The sequence below is a fragment of the Anolis carolinensis genome, chromosome 1 (assembly GCF_035594765.1).
Source record: "Anolis carolinensis isolate JA03-04 chromosome 1, rAnoCar3.1.pri, whole genome shotgun sequence".
Lineage (NCBI taxonomy): Eukaryota > Metazoa > Chordata > Lepidosauria > Squamata > Dactyloidae > Anolis > Anolis carolinensis.
Genome location: NC_085841.1, coordinates 19,259,768 through 19,277,900, shown reverse-complemented (window position 1 = coordinate 19,277,900; position 18,133 = coordinate 19,259,768). Strand labels below are relative to the sequence as shown.

The 18,133-nt window shown below is 38.4% G+C and overlaps 2 protein-coding genes across 9 annotated transcripts in view; one reads left to right on the top strand and one right to left on the bottom strand.

Moving 5' to 3' along the window:
• Positions 1-4: 4 nt before the first annotated feature.
• On the top strand, positions 5-13,936 carry thumpd2 (THUMP domain containing 2). Of its 6 annotated transcripts, none has more exons than XM_062968928.1 (10): positions 5-209; positions 3,021-3,149; positions 4,643-5,055; positions 7,107-7,184; positions 9,768-9,820; positions 10,458-10,545; positions 10,859-10,930; positions 11,232-11,346; positions 12,852-12,969; positions 13,432-13,936. In XM_062968928.1, exons 1-10 carry the CDS (start codon positions 20-22, stop codon positions 13,763-13,765), a joined length of 1,590 nt encoding a protein of 529 aa, XP_062824998.1. In that variant the 5' UTR covers positions 5-19; the 3' UTR covers positions 13,766-13,936. The 6 variants fall into 6 exon arrangements, with proteins under 6 accessions (XP_062824998.1, XP_062824997.1, XP_062824999.1 ...); XM_062968927.1 differs by having other exon boundaries at positions 5-236; XM_062968929.1 differs by having other exon boundaries at positions 51-236; positions 3,017-3,149.
• A 2,229-nt stretch (positions 13,937-16,165) lies between these two features.
• The window catches only part of tmem178a (transmembrane protein 178A), a 92,358-nt gene continuing 90,390 nt past the window's right edge, over positions 16,166-18,133 (bottom strand). For all 3 annotated transcript variants that reach the window (XM_062968916.1, XM_062968915.1, XM_062968917.1), the window contains one exon: positions 16,166-17,295. In XM_062968916.1, the coding sequence (XP_062824986.1) occupies positions 17,054-17,295 (242 nt within the window). In that variant the 3' untranslated portion in view covers positions 16,166-17,053. The remainder of the gene's footprint in view (positions 17,296-18,133) is intronic.

Below are 18,133 nucleotides of genomic sequence, written 5' to 3'. Positions count from 1 at the left end.
GCGTCTGCATGAGAGGAAAATGGCGGGCGTGGCCTGCAGGGGGCGATATGATCCCAAGCTGAGGAAGGGAATCCAAGATGGCGGATTTGCCAGTGGCGGTGTCCGTTTCGAAGGGAGAGAAAACCCGGCCTGGTACCATCTTGGAAAACTCCTCGGCCCGATTTTTTTGCACGGCGGGTCGCGGGATGGAGCCCTTCTTGCTGAGGGAGGTACGGACGCGGCTGGGCGCCACGGAGGTGAGCTACAAGCCCCTTTCCGTGAAGCCTCTCACGTCCATGATGAGCGCTATGGAATGGTCACACAAATAGGGGACAAACATCAGGCCTGGGCCAACTTGGGCCCTCCAGGTGTTTTGGACTTCCAACTCCCACAATTCCTAACAGCCGGTAGGCTGTTAGGAATTGTGGGAGTTGAAGTCCAAAACACCTGGAGGGCCCAAGTTGGATCAGGCCTGATCTATATTGAAAAAGAAGGAAAATGTTTGCAATATGTAACTTACAAAGGATTTCTTTGGGAAGTAAAGAATAAGAAAGGGTTTGAATACTTCTAATATTCCTCCAAAACACTTTAATTCATTGATATGAAACACACAAATCCATTCGAAAGCAGTTGGGGGAGAAAGCACACTGGAACATTAGCATCCGCAATTAATAAAAGCTAAATATGGGTTCCTCATCTATTATCTGGAAATCAAAAATACTCCAAAATCTAAAACTGACCATATTCATAACTGAGACAGAGACACTTTTTTTTTGGTGGTTTCGTGTACACAGACCTAAAAATATTGTGTATAAAATTATCTTCATACTATACATATAAGATGTATATGAAACATAAATTGATTTTGTGTTTAGATTTGGAGTCCTGTCTCAAAGGTATCTCACTGCGTATGTGCAAATACAGTAGAGTCTCACTTATCCAACATAAACGGACCGACAGAACGTTGGATAAGCGAATATGTTGGATAATAAGGATGAATTAAGGAAAAGCCTATTAAACATCAAATTAGATTATGATTTTACAAATTAAGCACCAAAACATCATATTTTACAACAAATTTGACAGAAAAAGTAGTTCAATACGCAGTAATGCTATGTAGAGTAATTACTACATAGCATTACTGCGTATTGAACTATTTTTTCTGTCAAATTTGTATTTATGAATTTAGCACCAAAATATCACAATGTATTGAAAACATTGACTACAAAAATATTGACTACTAAAAGGCAGACTGCATTGGATAATCCAGAACGTTGGATAAGTGAATGTTGAATAAGTGGGACTCTACTGGACCCAAGCATTTCAGATACAGGATATCTCATCTATAATAACAAAACTGATTAATTTGTGAAAGAACAGGGGGAGGTCTTTTATTTCAAATTCAAAAATGCTTTAAAATAGCAACAATCGTGAAAAGCTTTGTTATAGCAGGCCTGTGCTATCCCCTGTCTGTGTGATATCCAAGTTAAGTCAGGGCATGTGGCTGGCATAAATTTCCCCACGCGAAGCAGGTGAATATAGCACTGAATGAGACATGTAGAATAATCACAGGATGTCTCAAACCTACACCTTTTGATAGACTCTATAAGGTAGCTCGCATTGCTCCTCCTGATGTGCGACGGGAAGTTGCTGCCAATTGTGAGAGAAATAAAGTTGAACACTGTGAAAGCCACCCACTGTATGGCTATCAGCCTCCTTCCAGTAGACTTAAATCAAGGGAAAGTTTCATGTGAACCACCACTGCTCTAAATGTTCCTCCAGCAACAGTAAGAATATCCCTGTGGGCAGCAAAATCAGGCAATCCCAATTGGATAGCCCCCCACAAGGGTCTTCCTTCAGGGGCAAACCAAGAATGGCAGTCCCTGAACACACTCAGAAGCGGAATGAGCAGATCAAAAGACAACCTGGCAAAATGGCACTACCAACAAGAATCCTCTACCTTGTGCGACTGTGGAGCAGAACAGACAACTCCACATCTGTATGCTTGCTCACAATGTCCTGCCTCATGCACAGAGGAAGAACTGTTAAAACTACAGAAAATGCAGTTGCTGTTCCCTGTTTTTGGTGTAAAACTATTTAGCTACTTGTGTTCTTTCTATTTTATCAGTTTTAAACTTATTTATGCAATGCTTTTGACACGAAATAAAAAAGTAAATGTAGTTTATCTATGTCCCCTCTACACTGCCATATAATCCATATTATCAAATAAGATATCCATATTATCAAAGCAGATATCCACATTACCTGCTTTGAACTATTTATCGTGTCAGAAGCAGACCTGGGGTACAAGTTGTAATGTATTTGAAAACACAAAGTTAAAAAAAACCTTGGCATTATACTAAATGTCCTTTGACCAGTAGCTGGCCACTTGGAGTGCCTCTGGTGTTGCTGTAAGAAGGTCATCCATAGTGCAAACCATCTTTGATTTGCTCTTCTCCACACTCACATGTCATGGACTCCACTTTGTGGCCCCATTTCTTAAGGTTGGCTCTGCACCTTGTGGTGCCAGAATGTAGTCTGTTCAGTGCCTTCCAAGTTGCCCGATCCTCTGCCATATCTACACTGCCATATAATCTAGTTCAAAGCAGATAATCTGGATTTTTATGGCAGTGTAGAAGGGGCCTATATCACCCTTAAAATCCAATCCTGTAGCCCAGGCCCTTTGCATGTTTATCCAGAAGTAGTTCAACTTCTTATTAAATGGTCTTTCAAATAAATATGCATAGGATTATAAAAAAATCCTTCCAATATTTATGGTAATACATTCATACCAGTCCATCCACTTCTCCCAAACCACCTTTTTGCTCATGCATACACAAAAAATGACCTTATTGACAGTGATTGACTTTGTAAATAGGCGTCTAGGGTCACTTCCAAATAAACCATTTGACTGCTTCCAGATGTTGTATCTATGATTCTTTGAGAAAGTAAAATAAGTACAGTAGTAAGTACATACATTCAGGGGGATATGTTTTTCAGATTTATTGTGTCATCAATGTACCCATTATCTGTCAAGGTAGAATATGTATCAGGAAAAGTTTTCTTCACCACTGGTGCTGACTTGGATACGCTGAAGAAGTTGAAGTCTGCTGAGCGGTTATTTCTGCTACTGGACAAATACCCTCCACTTGCAGTCTCTAGAAACAAAGGTAAAATATTTAGTCTTTTGCTTCATCTTCACTGACCACTTAACGCAGTTCAAAACTAGCTTCTAGGGTTGAGCTCGAATTCTGTTTCATCTGTTTCTTTCATGGTTTTGTACCACTTTGTCCATTCGGATTGCACTGAACGGTACAACCCCACGAGAACAAAAGAAACAGTGAAACGGAAGGCAGAAGGGAATGGTAGCCATTTGGTCAGCTGATTTTCGTCACTTGGCTGTAGGCCCTGGCTCACAGGGCCTTCAGCCAAGCACCGGGCACTCGATGCTCGTAGGCCCTGCCTGCCGGGCCTACGAGCATTCGAGCGCTCAATGTCTCATAGGCCGACTCGCAGGGCCTACAGTCGAGCACTGAACGCTCACTCACAGGGCCTGGCGCTTTGCCACCCAAGGCCTGATTTTTTTTTTTGTTTTTTTGGACCTTGGACAGAAAAGCTCATAAGCGGTGAATAGAAACTGAAATGGGGCCGTATGGATAGAACAAACAGAAATGGTAAGTCATTCCATACAAATGCACAAACCTACTAGCTTCAAATAGTGGTGGTCAGACAAACTAATGCCCACAAAAGCGTGTGAAAGAAAACCCTTAATCATGTGGGTATAAATTGATATATGTTAGTTTATTTTAGGTCTGAGAAGTGTGTTAATGTATTTGTATTTTTATTGTATATGCATTGAATGTTTGCTTTCTGTTGCCGGAATCTGCCCTGAGTCCCTTTGTGGAGATAGGGCAAAATATAAATAAAGTTGGGTTGTTGTGAGTTGTATGGCCATGTTCCAGAAGTCTCTCCTGACTTTTCGCCCACATCTATGGCAGGCATCTTCAGAGGTTGAGGGGTCTGTTGGAAACTAAGTAAGTGAGGTTTATATATCTGTGGAATTTCCAGGGTAGGGGAAATAACTCTTGTCTGCTTGAATGTTGCAATTGGCCACCTTGATTAGCATTTAATTGCATTGCATATTCAAAGCCTGGCTGATTCCTTCCTGGGGAAATCCTTTGTTGGGAGGTGTTAGCTGGCCCTAATTGTTTCTTGTATGGAATTCCCCTGTTTTCTGAGTGTTGTTCTTTATTTACTGACCTGATTTTAGAGTTTTTAAATAATGGTAGCCAGATTTTGTTCATGTTCGTTGTTTCCTCCTTTCTGTTGAAATTGTCCACATGCTTGTGGATTTCATTGGCTTTTCTGTGTAGTCTGACATGGTGGTTGTTAAAGTGGTCTAGCATTTCTGTGTTCTTAAATTTAAAAAACTCACAACAAGCCAGTGATTCTGGCCATGAAAGTCTTCGACAACACATACAGTTATTTATTTGTTTATTTACTTGCTTATGCGCATCAGGGTTGTCTCAGTCACCATAAGTCACAAATGACTAGAAGTCACACAGTAACAAGATTTAAAATATACAGTGTCTTGGTATGTGGTATGAAATGGCATGTTCTACAAGTTTTAAAGATTTAATTTAAAATTCTGTTTTTATTTCAGGAAAAGTGGTCCATGATATTCAGAATCTTGTAAAAGAGAATCCCAGTTGTTGGCTGGATATTGTTGCTTTTTGGAAACATCTTCATGATCAGGACTCAAACCCAGAAGTCCTGCCTCAGAAATGTCCCAATTCCCAAAAACGGAAATTGGAAGATGAGAGAAATATCATCAAAAATAAAAAACAGAAGAGTGACCCCGTACTAGAGAGAGTTCCTGCAGAAGGTCAAGTTGAAAAACAGCAAAGATGTGACATATCAGAGGCTCATAAGGACAGTGACGTGTCCCAGGTCTCACCTTTTATAGAAACAGCTCCTGAACATCTCCAAGAAAAGCCTCTTGAGAGCAACAGCTACTTTAGTTTCAGAGTATCTTGCCGCTGTAGTGGGCTGCTTGCGAAAACATTTACGGCACAGGTATGTCAAACATTCCAGAATTTGAATGGCAATAAATGAAAATGTGGTATAATCAAATGTATGTAGGGAATATCATCCAAGAATTTTGATTTAACAGAGTCTCTGAAAGTAGCAAAGGCTGTGAGGCGTTAGTTATAGATGTTTTCCTAGATTTGAAGAAAAAGTACTGTTGGTCAGTTAGAGTCATGGAAGTGGCTGCTTGAGTGAATCAGCTTGATCTTCCTCTATGCAGTTGCGTGTTGTGCATAATAACTTTATGGAGGGATTTAATGCTCACAAACCATTTTGAAGTTCAATGTGTTGTCAAAGACTTACATGGTTGGAATCACTGGGTTGCTGTGAGTTTTCCGGGCTGTATGGCCACATTCCTGAAGCATTTTCTCCTGATGCTTTGCCCACATCTATAACAGGCATCTTGAGAGGTTGTGAGGTCTGTTGGAAATTAGGCAAGTGAGGTTTATATATCTGCGGAACAATGTCCAGGGTGAGAGAAAAAATTCTTGTCTGTATGAGGCAAGTTTAAATGTTGCAGTTAGCCACCTTGATTAGCATTTAATGGCCTTGCATATTCAAAGCCTGGCTGATTCCTGCCTGGGGGAATCCTTTGTTAGGAGGTGTTAGCTGGCCCTGATTGTTTCTTGTCTGGAATTCCCCTGTTTTCTGAGTGTTGTTCTTTATTTACTGTCCAGATTTTACAGTTTTTTAGTACTGGAAGACAGATGTTGTTCATGTTCATGATTTCCTCCTTTCTGTTGAAATTGTCCACATGTTTGTGGATTTCAGTGGCTTCTCTGTGTAGTCTAACATGGTGGTTGTGAGAGTGGTCCAGCATTTCTGTGTTCTCAAATAATATGCTGTATCCAGGTTGGTTCATCAGGTGCTCTGCTATGACTTACTTCCCTAGTTGAATTAGTCTACAGTGCCTTTCATGTTCCTTGATGCTGTGTTTGGTGGTCCACTAAATGCAAGGACCACTAAACGTAGTGCCCAAACACAAATCAAGGATGTGTTTTGGGCCATAGATGTGGGTGAAACATCAGGAGAGAATGCTTCTGGAATGTGGCCATACAGCCCAGAAAACTCACAGCAACCCAATTTTGAAGTTGTTTTAAAGCTGCTGCTAATTAATTGGAGCATCTTCAAATTTAGTTTTAATTGATCCTGGCACAGGGGAGCGCACAGCCTGGAAATCTGAAAATGCATGATCACAAAATGGATATAATGAAGGCTGTAACACTCACAGTTTTCATTAATTGAATACTATTAGCAAGAAGGCATTTGGCTTATGTGCTGGTTATTCAGAAAGCATTGTATTTTTTATTGTAACCAGAATGTATACAGTTTGAATTAGGAACCAATGCTCTTGATTGTGCACTTCTACTCCAGAATATCCTGGAGGCAACTGAGAAAGGAGTTTTATTTATTTGATATGCATGCATAATCAGTCATCATTAAGTATACTGAATTGCAGGCCTGTAATGAAGACATTCCACTGCCTAGGGGGGTTGGACAAAAATAATTAGTGTTTTGCATTCTGAATAATACCATTAAAAGAAAAAAATAGATTTATAGACTATTATGTTCTATCTTTTGAAATTGCAATTAACGGTCCAAAATAGGGTTGTGATGCAGAATGTTGCTTGATTATTTCTACCCAAGTTAGATTTCAAGGATGTCATTCTAAAGATACAGTTATTCAGTAAAAACAATGTTCATTTTCTAAAACGGTGGATATTGAAAAAAATGGGAAGGAATCAATAGATTCTATTGAAAAAAATTCTTTGTATTTTGGATTGCAAATAACAAAATATACAAAACAGTTGCTTGACTTGTATTCTAATAACATCTAAATACTTATTGGTGTTATTGCAGGACTTTAATTCTTAGTATAGATTCGGAGCAAACATCCCTGGCCTCACTGGAGTATCAATTTGACTTTGCCATTTTGAAGCATTCACTGTTACCATGTGTGTTTTTCCTCATTTGCTTCAAGTTCAGAATCTATTCATTGTAAAATATCCTCTGCAGCTGATTTGTTTTTGTCTTTTTAGGAGATGGGGAGAATAATTGGAATAGCTCTTATGAAAAATTTTGGATGGAAAGCAGATTTGAGACATCCTGATATTGAGGTGATGAAAGACTTTAGCAATATTCAAACAGGATGAATTGAGAATCTGGTTTAATAGAATCATCAGTATATAAAACCAAGCATGTTTTGAAAACGTGAAATAGGGAAAAATTTAGACACGGGATATCTATAGTCTGGCAGCCTGTTAGTCTCTCACACTTGTATACATTGCCTTATGCCAGTGGTAGGCATTTTTGACTGAAATGTTATGGCTGTACAGTATTCAGTTGAAGTTTTATGGAGTTAGGCATGTCATTGATGTCATTGAATGATGCACAGCATTGTTGCATGACTCTGGTGATTATGCCTTGTGTATCAGTGCACATTGGTTGTGCAATGTTGTAATGTCATGATGAAATGGAACATCACAACGGAAGCATACATCTGTTGGTATAAAATTATGCTTTGTCTTATTGATGCTGGATCTTGGACATAGTGTGGATTTGGGTTTCTCACGATCTCCCATTTTAACCTATGCATGGCCAATGCATAGATGACATAAAGTCATTCAGATACCTTACCACTCATCACTAGTAGTATGTTTCTGTTAGCTTTCAAGCTCTTTGGGCCCTTCTCCAAAGAAAAGCAACAGAAATGTTCAACATAGTGTTGCATTCTTCTCTGCTCTTCCTCTTTTCACATTTCTGCACCAGTGTAAACATTTCTGTCGACTGGGAAGCACCAGGATATGACCTTAGATCTATACGGATGTCCCCGGTGCAGTATAAATGCAGCTGAGACATATGTATTAGTAAAGATGAAGCCCCAGTATGGTGACACATCTGTTTGAGGAACAGGTTGCTTATATTACTATAAATAAAAGGAAGATATCATTTGGCAAAGCTGATTGAAATAATAAATATAGGCAGTCCCCAGGTTAGGAACAAGATAGGTTCTATAGGTTTGTTCCTGAGTTGAATTTGTATGTAAGTTGGAACAGGTACATTTTTAAGTGTAACTTCAGCCAACAGTGTGTGTGTGTGTGTGTGGTACATGCATGCATGCATGCATACTTGCTTTGGATAGCATAGGGAAGGGCTAACAGCCATGGGGGGTGTTTTGCTGTCTGTGTCCCTGTTCAGAAGATTTCACCGCACTTTCAGTCCCTGTGATAAAGAATTTTGGAATATTTGGCTTGTTGGTACAAACATCTGACTTATGACTCCTAGTTAAGAATGCTGGTCAGACAACAGGAAGTGAGAAAAATATACCCCTCGAAAGGGTTATTTATTTATTTACTTACTTACTTACTTCACTTGTATACAGCTTTTCTAACCCCAGCAGGGGACACAAAGCTGTTTCCAACATATTTATGGCAAAATGTAATGCCTTACATACAAACCTAACATAAAACAACCATAACAAATAACTATCAATTAGATCTTTAAAAGTAACAACATTTAGACATTAAAATGTGGAGTTAAAACATATTAATATAAAAATTAAAATCACATAATCCAAAAATCATAATCCAAGGCCGTTCCAAATATCAAATACTGATTGCACATAATCCCTGATCATTCCTTATATTGCTTACTGCCCAAAGGTTTGGTCCCATAGCCAAGTTTTTACTTTTTTTCTGAAGGCCAGGAGGGAATGTGTTGGGGAGGGAGTTCCATAGTCCTGGAAAAGTTATCATGGGGAAATGGTGTCTGTACTGAAGCTTTATCACCAATCCTTAAGCTTCAGTGGAGACACCATTTCCCCATAATAACTCTTCCAGGAATGAATATCCCTTCCGAGGGGTTGATTTATAATAATAATAATAATAATAATAATAATAATAATAATAATAATAATAATAATAATAACTTTAATCTTATAACTTTATAGTTTTATTCCCATCTCCCTGAAGGGATTCGGGGAGGCTTACATGGGGACCAAGCTCGAAAAAACAAGTGTACAAAATATAAAATAAAATGCATAACAACAATATAATTAAGAGCAATTAAAACACAGAATAAAAGAGTCATAAAATACATCAGAGGATCAAAAGTGTGATAAATAAATTGCAAGGGAAAGGGCAGGGTTTGTGCAAAACACAGGGCAATAGAACCAGGAATGGGAATAAAGTGCTGGAAGCCAGGAGAGGAAACAATTCGGACTGGGCAGAAATAAATTACGAACTGATCTATTGTTCAAAGGCAGGTTGAAACTTCAGAGTCTTCAAGTCTTTATGGATGGTGGACAGGGTGGGGGCTAGTCTGATTTCCCTGGGGAGAGAGTTTCAGAGCCGGGGGGCCATCACCGAGAAGGTCCTCTCCCTTGTCCCCAGCAACCGTGCTTGAGACAGAAGTGGGAGCGAGAGAAGGACCTCCCCAGAAGATCTAAGAGCCTGCGCCAGTTCGTAGAGAGAGACACAGTCACGAAGATAAGCACAGCCTGAACCAATTTCTCTCACTTCCTGTTGTTTCACCCGCATTCTTAACTAAAAGTCGTACATAAGTTGGATGTTTATAACTAGGGGACTGCCTGTAATTTGTTTCCCCAACTTCAGACCATTGAGTTCAACAGTAAGCGTGTGTAGGATTGTAGCCTAACAGTTCAAGTTACTCTTAACTGTAAATTTTCCATTACCTTTCAGATCTTTGTGCATCTAAATGATATTTACTGTATCATTGGGATACCGGTTTTTAGGTAGATATGACATTCAAAATTACTGTTCATTATGTTTATGTACATATGATTCTTTCATTGGATTATCATAAATAAAAGGTATTGTGTGACATTTTCTAACAATGACATAATTTCCTTTGAATTTTAAAGGACTAGCACAATGAGCAAACAACTTTCTAACAACAAAAAATGAGGAAATATTTATGATTGTGCTATATTTTCAGGGAAATTTGAAAGAAAACTGGTTGAAGGAGGAAGTGAGATTGTCCCTAAGAGCACATTACAGGTGGCTTCAAACAGATTACAGGTGGCTTCCAAACAAAAAGGGGAAACACCCAAAACAGCCTGCTGTCCCTTATAGACTTTCCTGAGCCTTGTGCAAAACATAGTTGCACTCTTTTCCACTTCCAAGGGGTACAATATTGCTTTGCTGTTTAGACTTAAAAACAAGGAGAATAGCGAGATTGAAGTATTTGCAGGCCTGGGGCAGCCCAAAGTAAACAGGGGGACCCCAGAACTCTCTAATGAAAGCAAAGCATTATTATGGATAACCTACTGTTCAGTTCTGTTTCTGTTAGAGTAAGGGTGAACTTTGGGTTAAGGGGAACAGAATATTATATAACCTGATGTTTTTAAATCTTTTTATATTGGTTTGCAGACTTCCCTTGTCAAACCGAGCATATATCAGAACTATTGGGTTGCGATCTACCATTGCTTGGGCTATGGTGTCCCTTGCTGAAATCAAGGTAATAAACCTTTAATTACTGAGAAATCCTCGTGGGAAGTTGTCACAGAGAGTACTTAAATGAAGGAGTGAAGTAGTGTAATCTCCTGAGTCTGCAATTCGATGCTCTCTTAATTGAAGACCCACTGGACTCAGTTGGCTCTATTCTTGGGGGTAATCACAGGGTGTTGTATTTTACAGACGGTCCAACTCACATTTGTTAAATGACCTCAGATGAAGGATCCCTCCTGGACTTTGTGGCATCAATAAAGGTTGCTAAGAGTCATCGTAAAGATTATTCATATGTATATGTTATTTTTCCTCTTTCTACATAGGCCGGTGCATTTGTGTTGGATCCTACTTGTGGTTTAGGAACAATACTTTTGGAAGCTGCAATGGAATGGCCAGTATGTTATTTTCTAATAACATATATGAAGTTTTGCCATATGAAGGTGTAATTTTCTGTGGACATATCTTTTCCATAAAAATATTCTCTTCTACAATAGCAGGAGAAAAAACCACAACTTCTAAATATCTTTTATGAACTGTGTTAGCTTTTAGTTTAGAAATTCACTGATATGCAAACTACTGGCTCCGGTAGCTTTAGATTCTGCAGTTTGTTTTGTTTTAGAATAAGTATATCTTGCTGAGTATATTTTAATAACATTGCTTCCCCTGTCCTAATGTAAGTATTCGTTTCTTCTTCAGGATGTAAATTACTTGGGGACTGACATAAGTGATGCACAGTTGCAAGGAGCCTACACAAATATTAAAGCAGCAAACTTAATGGATAAGATTCAGTTACTGAAAGCTTCTGTGACAGGTAAGATTTGGCAGGATTAATTTCCCCCAAGTACAGATCAAAGCTTTCTGGGTTTCTCTTCTCTTCTCTTCTGTGGGTTTTTTTTTTGATAAAAAGATGGGATGCAAAACAGTTCACAGAAAATTCCTTTGTAACCCGAGTAGCATAAAATAAAATAAAGTTTAAAAGCTTGCATGTTTTTCAGACTGGTTCTGTGCAACTTGAACCCTTGATCTGATAAAAGTTATTGGTAGACTCATACGTGGGTCCCTTTGGAACTGTGGCTTGGAGACAGAGAATAGTTTGCTTTTAAAGCCTTAATGATTTGAAAGAGAAATTTCTACTCTGGAATGAATGCATTCCATTTTTTTCTTTGGGACACAAATATTTCAGAAACCTGTCTGATCAGAGATAACAGTGGAACAAAATGAGTTTAAGTAAAGCATGGCAAGTGATATGCTTTTTAAGAATTGTCTAAAACAGTCTCTTAAGAAATGTAATTTATATCCAACTTAGCACAGCAACCATTCATGTTAACTGACAAGGGGATCTTAATTTGAAAATAGCAGGGTTTGATTCTTGTAGTTTCTCTCATTTTTCCCATGCCAGAAATCCTAAGATTTCTTCTCTGAGAGAGATCATCTGGAGCACTGCTTCTTAAACTAGGGGTCATGACCCCAAATGGGGTCCCCTTAGCTCAATGTTGGGGTCATGAAACATTTGGCCACAATAAACAATTTCTGAACATGACCAATTACATGAATCTGTTGTGCAATGTTTACAATAGGCTCTGCAAAAGATGCTTCAATTGTACTTCATAAAAAGGAAAATCAGCCTGTTTAGCAAGCCTTGCAAGTGCAGATTTGTTATCAATAAATGTTTTATTTTTATACCTGATTTATATACCTATATGCCCGGGTCCCATAAAAATTTTTCAGGTGGAAAGGAGTCGCCATAAGGTCACTATCAGTCAGAAAGATTGTACAGTAGAGTCAGTCTCACTTATCCAGCCTTCGCTCATCCAACATTCTGTATCATCCAACACAGTCTGCCTTTTAGTAGTCAATGTTTTTGTAGTCAGTGTTTTCAATACATTGCAATGTTTTGGTGCTAAATTCCTAAATACAGTAATTACTGCATCACGTTATCATGTATTCAGTTGCTTTTTCTGTCGATTTGTTGTAAAGCATGATGTTTAGTGCTTAATTTGTAAAATCTTAATCTAATTTGATGTTTAACAGGCTTTTCCTTAATCCCTCCTTATTATCCAACATTTTCGCTATCCAACATTCTGCCGGCCCATTTCTGTTGGATAAGCGAGACTCTACTGTAATTGCAATTCCCCTGATATCTGAATGCACATAAATATTGGTGGTGTCTTGTGATTCGCTGGAAGTCCCTGGTTGGTATGCATTAGTTCTTTATTTATACACAAGAGAGTAATGGCTGAGATTTTGTTTTCAGAGGTTTCTGTTAAATGCTACTGTTTTGTTCTAATTGTGATTCATTGTGCAATACCTCTATAGCATTGCCATTGCCTTCAGAAAGCATTGATGTTGTTTTGGCGGACATCCCCTTTGGAAAAAAGTTCAAAATAACCAAAGACATGGAGTTACTGCCAGATGTTTTTCAAGAACTTGAAAGGTATGTGTATTCCAGTACCTGAGAAATACGAAATGAAATCACAGACTAGCATGTAACCAAGTGCGTGCCAAAAAACAGTTAAAAAAGTAATATTTCTGTAAACTGCAAAGGAGAGATGGGTAAGATATAACATTGTTGTTGTGGTTGTTGTGGTTGTTATTATTGTTATTGTTATTATTATGCTAGACAAATATCATGGTATCAAATCAGAATAGGAAAAGCCAATGATTAGGAGTTGTTACTGAATTCAGAAGGGTGACAGGAGCGTAAAACAGTGGATCCCACTAAGATGGCTTCTTTTTTACATAATAAGGCCACATAATTATGAGGATAAATGAACATAACAAACAAAAAGAATCACAAAGTATTATGTATGCTAAAAAGTATCTTATAGGAACAGGAATTAATAATAAAGCTAAAGGATATATGTTAATAATTACCTTCTGGTTGTTATTTTTTCAGGGTGCTCTGCGCTGGGGGAACTCTGGTGCTGTTACTTAGTAGAGAGTTGTATAAGTGCCTTGCTCATGGCATTAACAGTGGTCCTGAATCTGAGAATCACATCTCTGTAGAAGTTGCTAATGACTGCACCCAGAGTGCCATGATATCAATTAAGTCAAGTCGCAAAGACAAAGACCCTAGCCTTGTGAATGAAGTGAAAGAACACATCACCAATCATCATAGAACAGCTTTTGGCTCTCTGGTGCTAGTAGAATCCTTTGAAGTTAGTCTTGGTAAAACAGATGCATTTATATGCAAGTATAAGAAGCCAATTGCAACCCCTACAAAGAGGTAACAACAGCACTAGACAAGAGAGCATCAAATGGTCTGGAGCATGCTCTAAAATCATATAGAGCCAGGAAAGCTAGGCATGGGTGAATCTGAGCATGGCAGTCAACAGTACACTACTTTCCACATTGCAAATGGTTCCTGAAGGCCTATCGAGTCTTGCCTGAAACCACAAAAAGGTCCTGTTAGTGGAATTGTCCCCAGCTCAAACTTGAAAGCAACAAGACACAAGATTTGAAGTCAACCAAAAATACCGAGGGCTGGTGAATGTACCCAAATGGGAGTGTGTTGACAATAGTGGGATATTTCTATTTTAATATTTATGTTTTGTAGGTTTTTTAATTGTATAGGCTATTTAAGGTTGTGAGCAGCTTTGGGTCTCAAATCCTGAGATAAAAGAGGAATAATAATAATGCCACCAATAGCCTAATTTGATATAAGGCACCATTGTATCCAGTGTATGCTGTTATGTGGACACAGGAGTTCATAGGACCACAATGGGGAAAAATCAAGCCTTTTTAAAGAGGAAGAATGTTTTCTTAGTTTAGCTGCCAAAGTCTACAGCCTTTCTTATGCTTTGGAAGCTGGCCTTTCTCCTGTATTTTTTATAACATTATGAGGTAATCTTGGTTGCTATAGTGCATGATACATGAAGCTTTCCTTTGAAAACTTTATGGGATAGGCCAGAACACAGTTGCTAACAGGAATTTATTCAGCTACTTTTCAGTCAACATTGCTGCCCACCAATCCATTTCTGAGCAAAGTTCAGAGTGTTGGTGCTTACATTCTATAGTCTAAGCAACATGGGACACTGATGTAGTAAGAACAGTGTTTTCTAATATATACCTATTACATTGTAAAGATGTTTACCCAGTGGGAGTTGGTGGTTTTCACGTCAGCAGGACTGTGAATCCATTTTGGTTTTCATTTAGGATTTACAGAAGCTTTCTAAGATACCGAAGTTTGGACTAAAGCCCTAAAGGAGACTTTCTGCCTGATTGACCGGGGAGTTACTGTTCGTCACTGCTTTGTCTAAATGCTGGGATGGCAACTCTCTTACCAGCAATGTCCTGTTTGTACACCTCTCTCACTAGGGTAGCTTGTCTGATGCTTATATTACCTCAGGGTCTTCAAATACCAGGTTAATTATTTTTTACTTTTCGTTTATGTTGCTGTTCTTTTGTCTCTGCTATGTTGCTTCAGTTTTGTTACTGTTGCCAACTTGTTCTGTTTTTCTTTTCTGTTGAAAAAGTTACAAATAGAGCAGACTTTTTACCTTCTTAGTATCATGCCAGAAAAGCATTGCTAACTGTTGGATGTCACAGTGCTGTAAAAGACAGAAAAGAGGTGCCAAAACAAAGTGGCAATCTAATAATAATAAAATAATATCTTTATTTATATTTATATCTTAAGGATCCTTTCCGCTAATTTTTCAAAGGACTATATTTGCATTAGGTTTAGTTCACATTTTGATGCATATTCAAACAAATAACAAGTTTGGATCAGCTTGCGTTGAACTTAACTGAATGCTACATTGCAGTTATACGAAACCTTCAACCTAATATTTTTTATAATATTGAGATGTTGTATTTCAGAGTTCAAATGAATGTAAATAAAAGTTCTCATTAGAGAACAAAATACTACTTGCACTGTCTTTGCAATGTAGTTTAAAACATATTTTTCCAAATACACATTGCTACTTACCCCAATTATCATCACCAGAGTATTTATATTAAATGATCTATGCTAAAGTTGGGTCAAAAGGACAAGATGGTTTATGGAAGACTTGTTTTTAAAGGTACTCATGAAGGAAGTTTTTCAAAAAAGTATGCATTAAGAAATGCACAAGAGTTTGGTACAGTATATTTTTCCTTCCTTAAACCCTGTGGTCTTGGAATCTAACACACCTTTTCAGACATCCAGATGCATTCACCATTGTAGTGGCACAGAAATAGTCCTTAACACAGTTAAAGCAAGGCTTTTGACTCCAGATACACACAAAGAATTGGTCATCTAAAACCACAGATTTGGCTAGTGTACATTAGTGAGCCTGTGAAAGTGCCCTGTTTTGTGCCAGTGACAAGTGCTAAGAAGCAGAGATTATCCGTCATATTATTTAGTGGGCATCTTTGTTTTTACAACGCTAAATAAATAAATAATGTATGAATTTCTGTATCTGATGTATCTTTTGAGATTTAAGAGCTTTTAGATTTGGAACAAATGCCCATTTTGCACTGCAGCAGAACATCTGCTCTCGCTTGAAATCCTGCAGGGTGTTGAACCTCATGGCCCATAGGGATACTCCCAATTTTATGATTCTTCACATGCTTCATATTGGCAACTTTCCCCCAAGAAATCCCAGTGATGTCTCAAGAAAGGCTGAAATCAATATGACCAAAAACACTGGTGTTTTTAACTCATGGTTGTATTTTTTGTTTTTTGTTTTAAATTTACATCATTGTTCAAGAAGACTCCATATCCAGGTCTTTTATTTGCTCAGCGATAATACAGACACTATTAAGAGAGGGAGATGATCTGCAACTAATTTTCTTCTAGCTATAATGAGGTTGAGGTTGTACAACAGATGTTACTTCCAACAAGATACTAACTAGTGCCCTATAATCCATTTCATACAGTTAATCTTGGTTTATACATGGCATTTAGTTCCGTAGGAGATACAAAAAGGTATTGGGGAATACGTAACAGGAAATTTTGCCATTACTGAATAGGCAGATCAGTAATGTTTAACTTTCTCCAATACAGGGAATGGCCAATTCTGAAAATTATCAGGTCCTTTTCCTGCATTGTTTCTGAAGGGAATTATTCATCCACTTATAACACTGGAACTCACCCAAGGGTTTCCCATACAAAAAAAATCATAAATTCAGATGCAAGTAAGACTAACTGAGGATAACTAAGAACTATTCTTGCAACTTTGGGAGGTTTTGGCAGTTATGGTTTTTGTTGTTTGTCACCTTATGTTCAAAGCTCTGCTAAATAAAAACAGCCCTAAATAATCGACACAGTGTTTTTATCTGACTTTGATGTTGTGCATATACGTTGTGCTGAACTGCAGCAGTCAGTTCCACAAGGATTTTGGTCTCCTGCATGTTCTGTTTCTCTGCCACTCTGTAGGTAGAGAATTCCTCTGTGTTTCCTGGCTAGTAAGACACAACATTTGGCATTTTAAGGGATCAAGGTTTCTTTTTTGTGCTTGGATTCTGAAATTAAGTCCCTTATGAATCCTTGAAGACCTGCTGCCTCACAAGAAAACAGATTATTCCAAAATCAGCAGTCATACAGAAGAGTCTCTGGTAGACTTGAGATGGCTAATCTTTGTCCTGCTAAGGAATGGATAAGTGGTGCAAAGACACCCTGCTGCCACGATGAGTCCCAAACTGCACCAAGCACAGAATATAGACCAGCTGTATCCGTGTTCAACGTCATCAGGAAGACCATAGATGAACTTGGGTAGGCGATTTAGGTCATAGGAGACACTGGCTGCATATGTGCAGAGAGAAATAGTGCAAAAGATGCCTGAAAATGAGAAAAATCAAAGCATCACAGTTAGAAAATGTCTAAAGATAAATCCTTTGGATACATACAGTGCTAAGGAAGGATGGATAATTCTGAAGAGGTGGTAGGGGAGGGAGGAGACATTGCACCATGTTGTATAATCAGATTTACGTATGTGCAACTGAACTGGTGAACTGTCGTCCCAGATCTCAGTTTTGTTAGATCACAAGCTGGTTAAGTGCTGGATCTAGTCTGCATTTTAATTTTGAATTGAATTATAGAATGGTAAATTTATAGAGTTGGAAAGGGCCCCAAGCGCTATTGAGTCCCAGTCCCTATGAAATTTAAAGGAACTATCCCAAGAGCAAACTTATTTGGAGGATAGGTTTCAGCATCTTACATAGTTCCTTTAATGTGTGGATTAAAACTTAGCGTGAACTCACTGTCCTACTGGCATGAAAACTACCAGCTATTAGTGGATTTTTGGTGTCAGGATCAAAGGCTTAGCCTCAAGGTTGGCTCAGACATTTGCTGCCTTTGGAGAAGGATACAATGGCAATTCTCTCACAACTGGTCTGGCAACTCAGCTTTCAGTTACTAGTAATGATATGATTTCTTCTGCTGTATATGACTTGCCTGTGTGACTCAAAAAACTCTGTCTTCCAATATCTCCTCATCACTCCCTACCCTACCACATCTACCTGAAACGGCTGCTTCACTCCGCCTAATGATAAAACTGACCATGTTATGTGAAGCTTTGGATGTCATATGAAGGCACCAAAGACTGATAAGGCGCTTCATCTTTCCACACTCTCAAAGGAGCAACAGTATTGCTTGTATGGTTTGTAACAGCAAAACA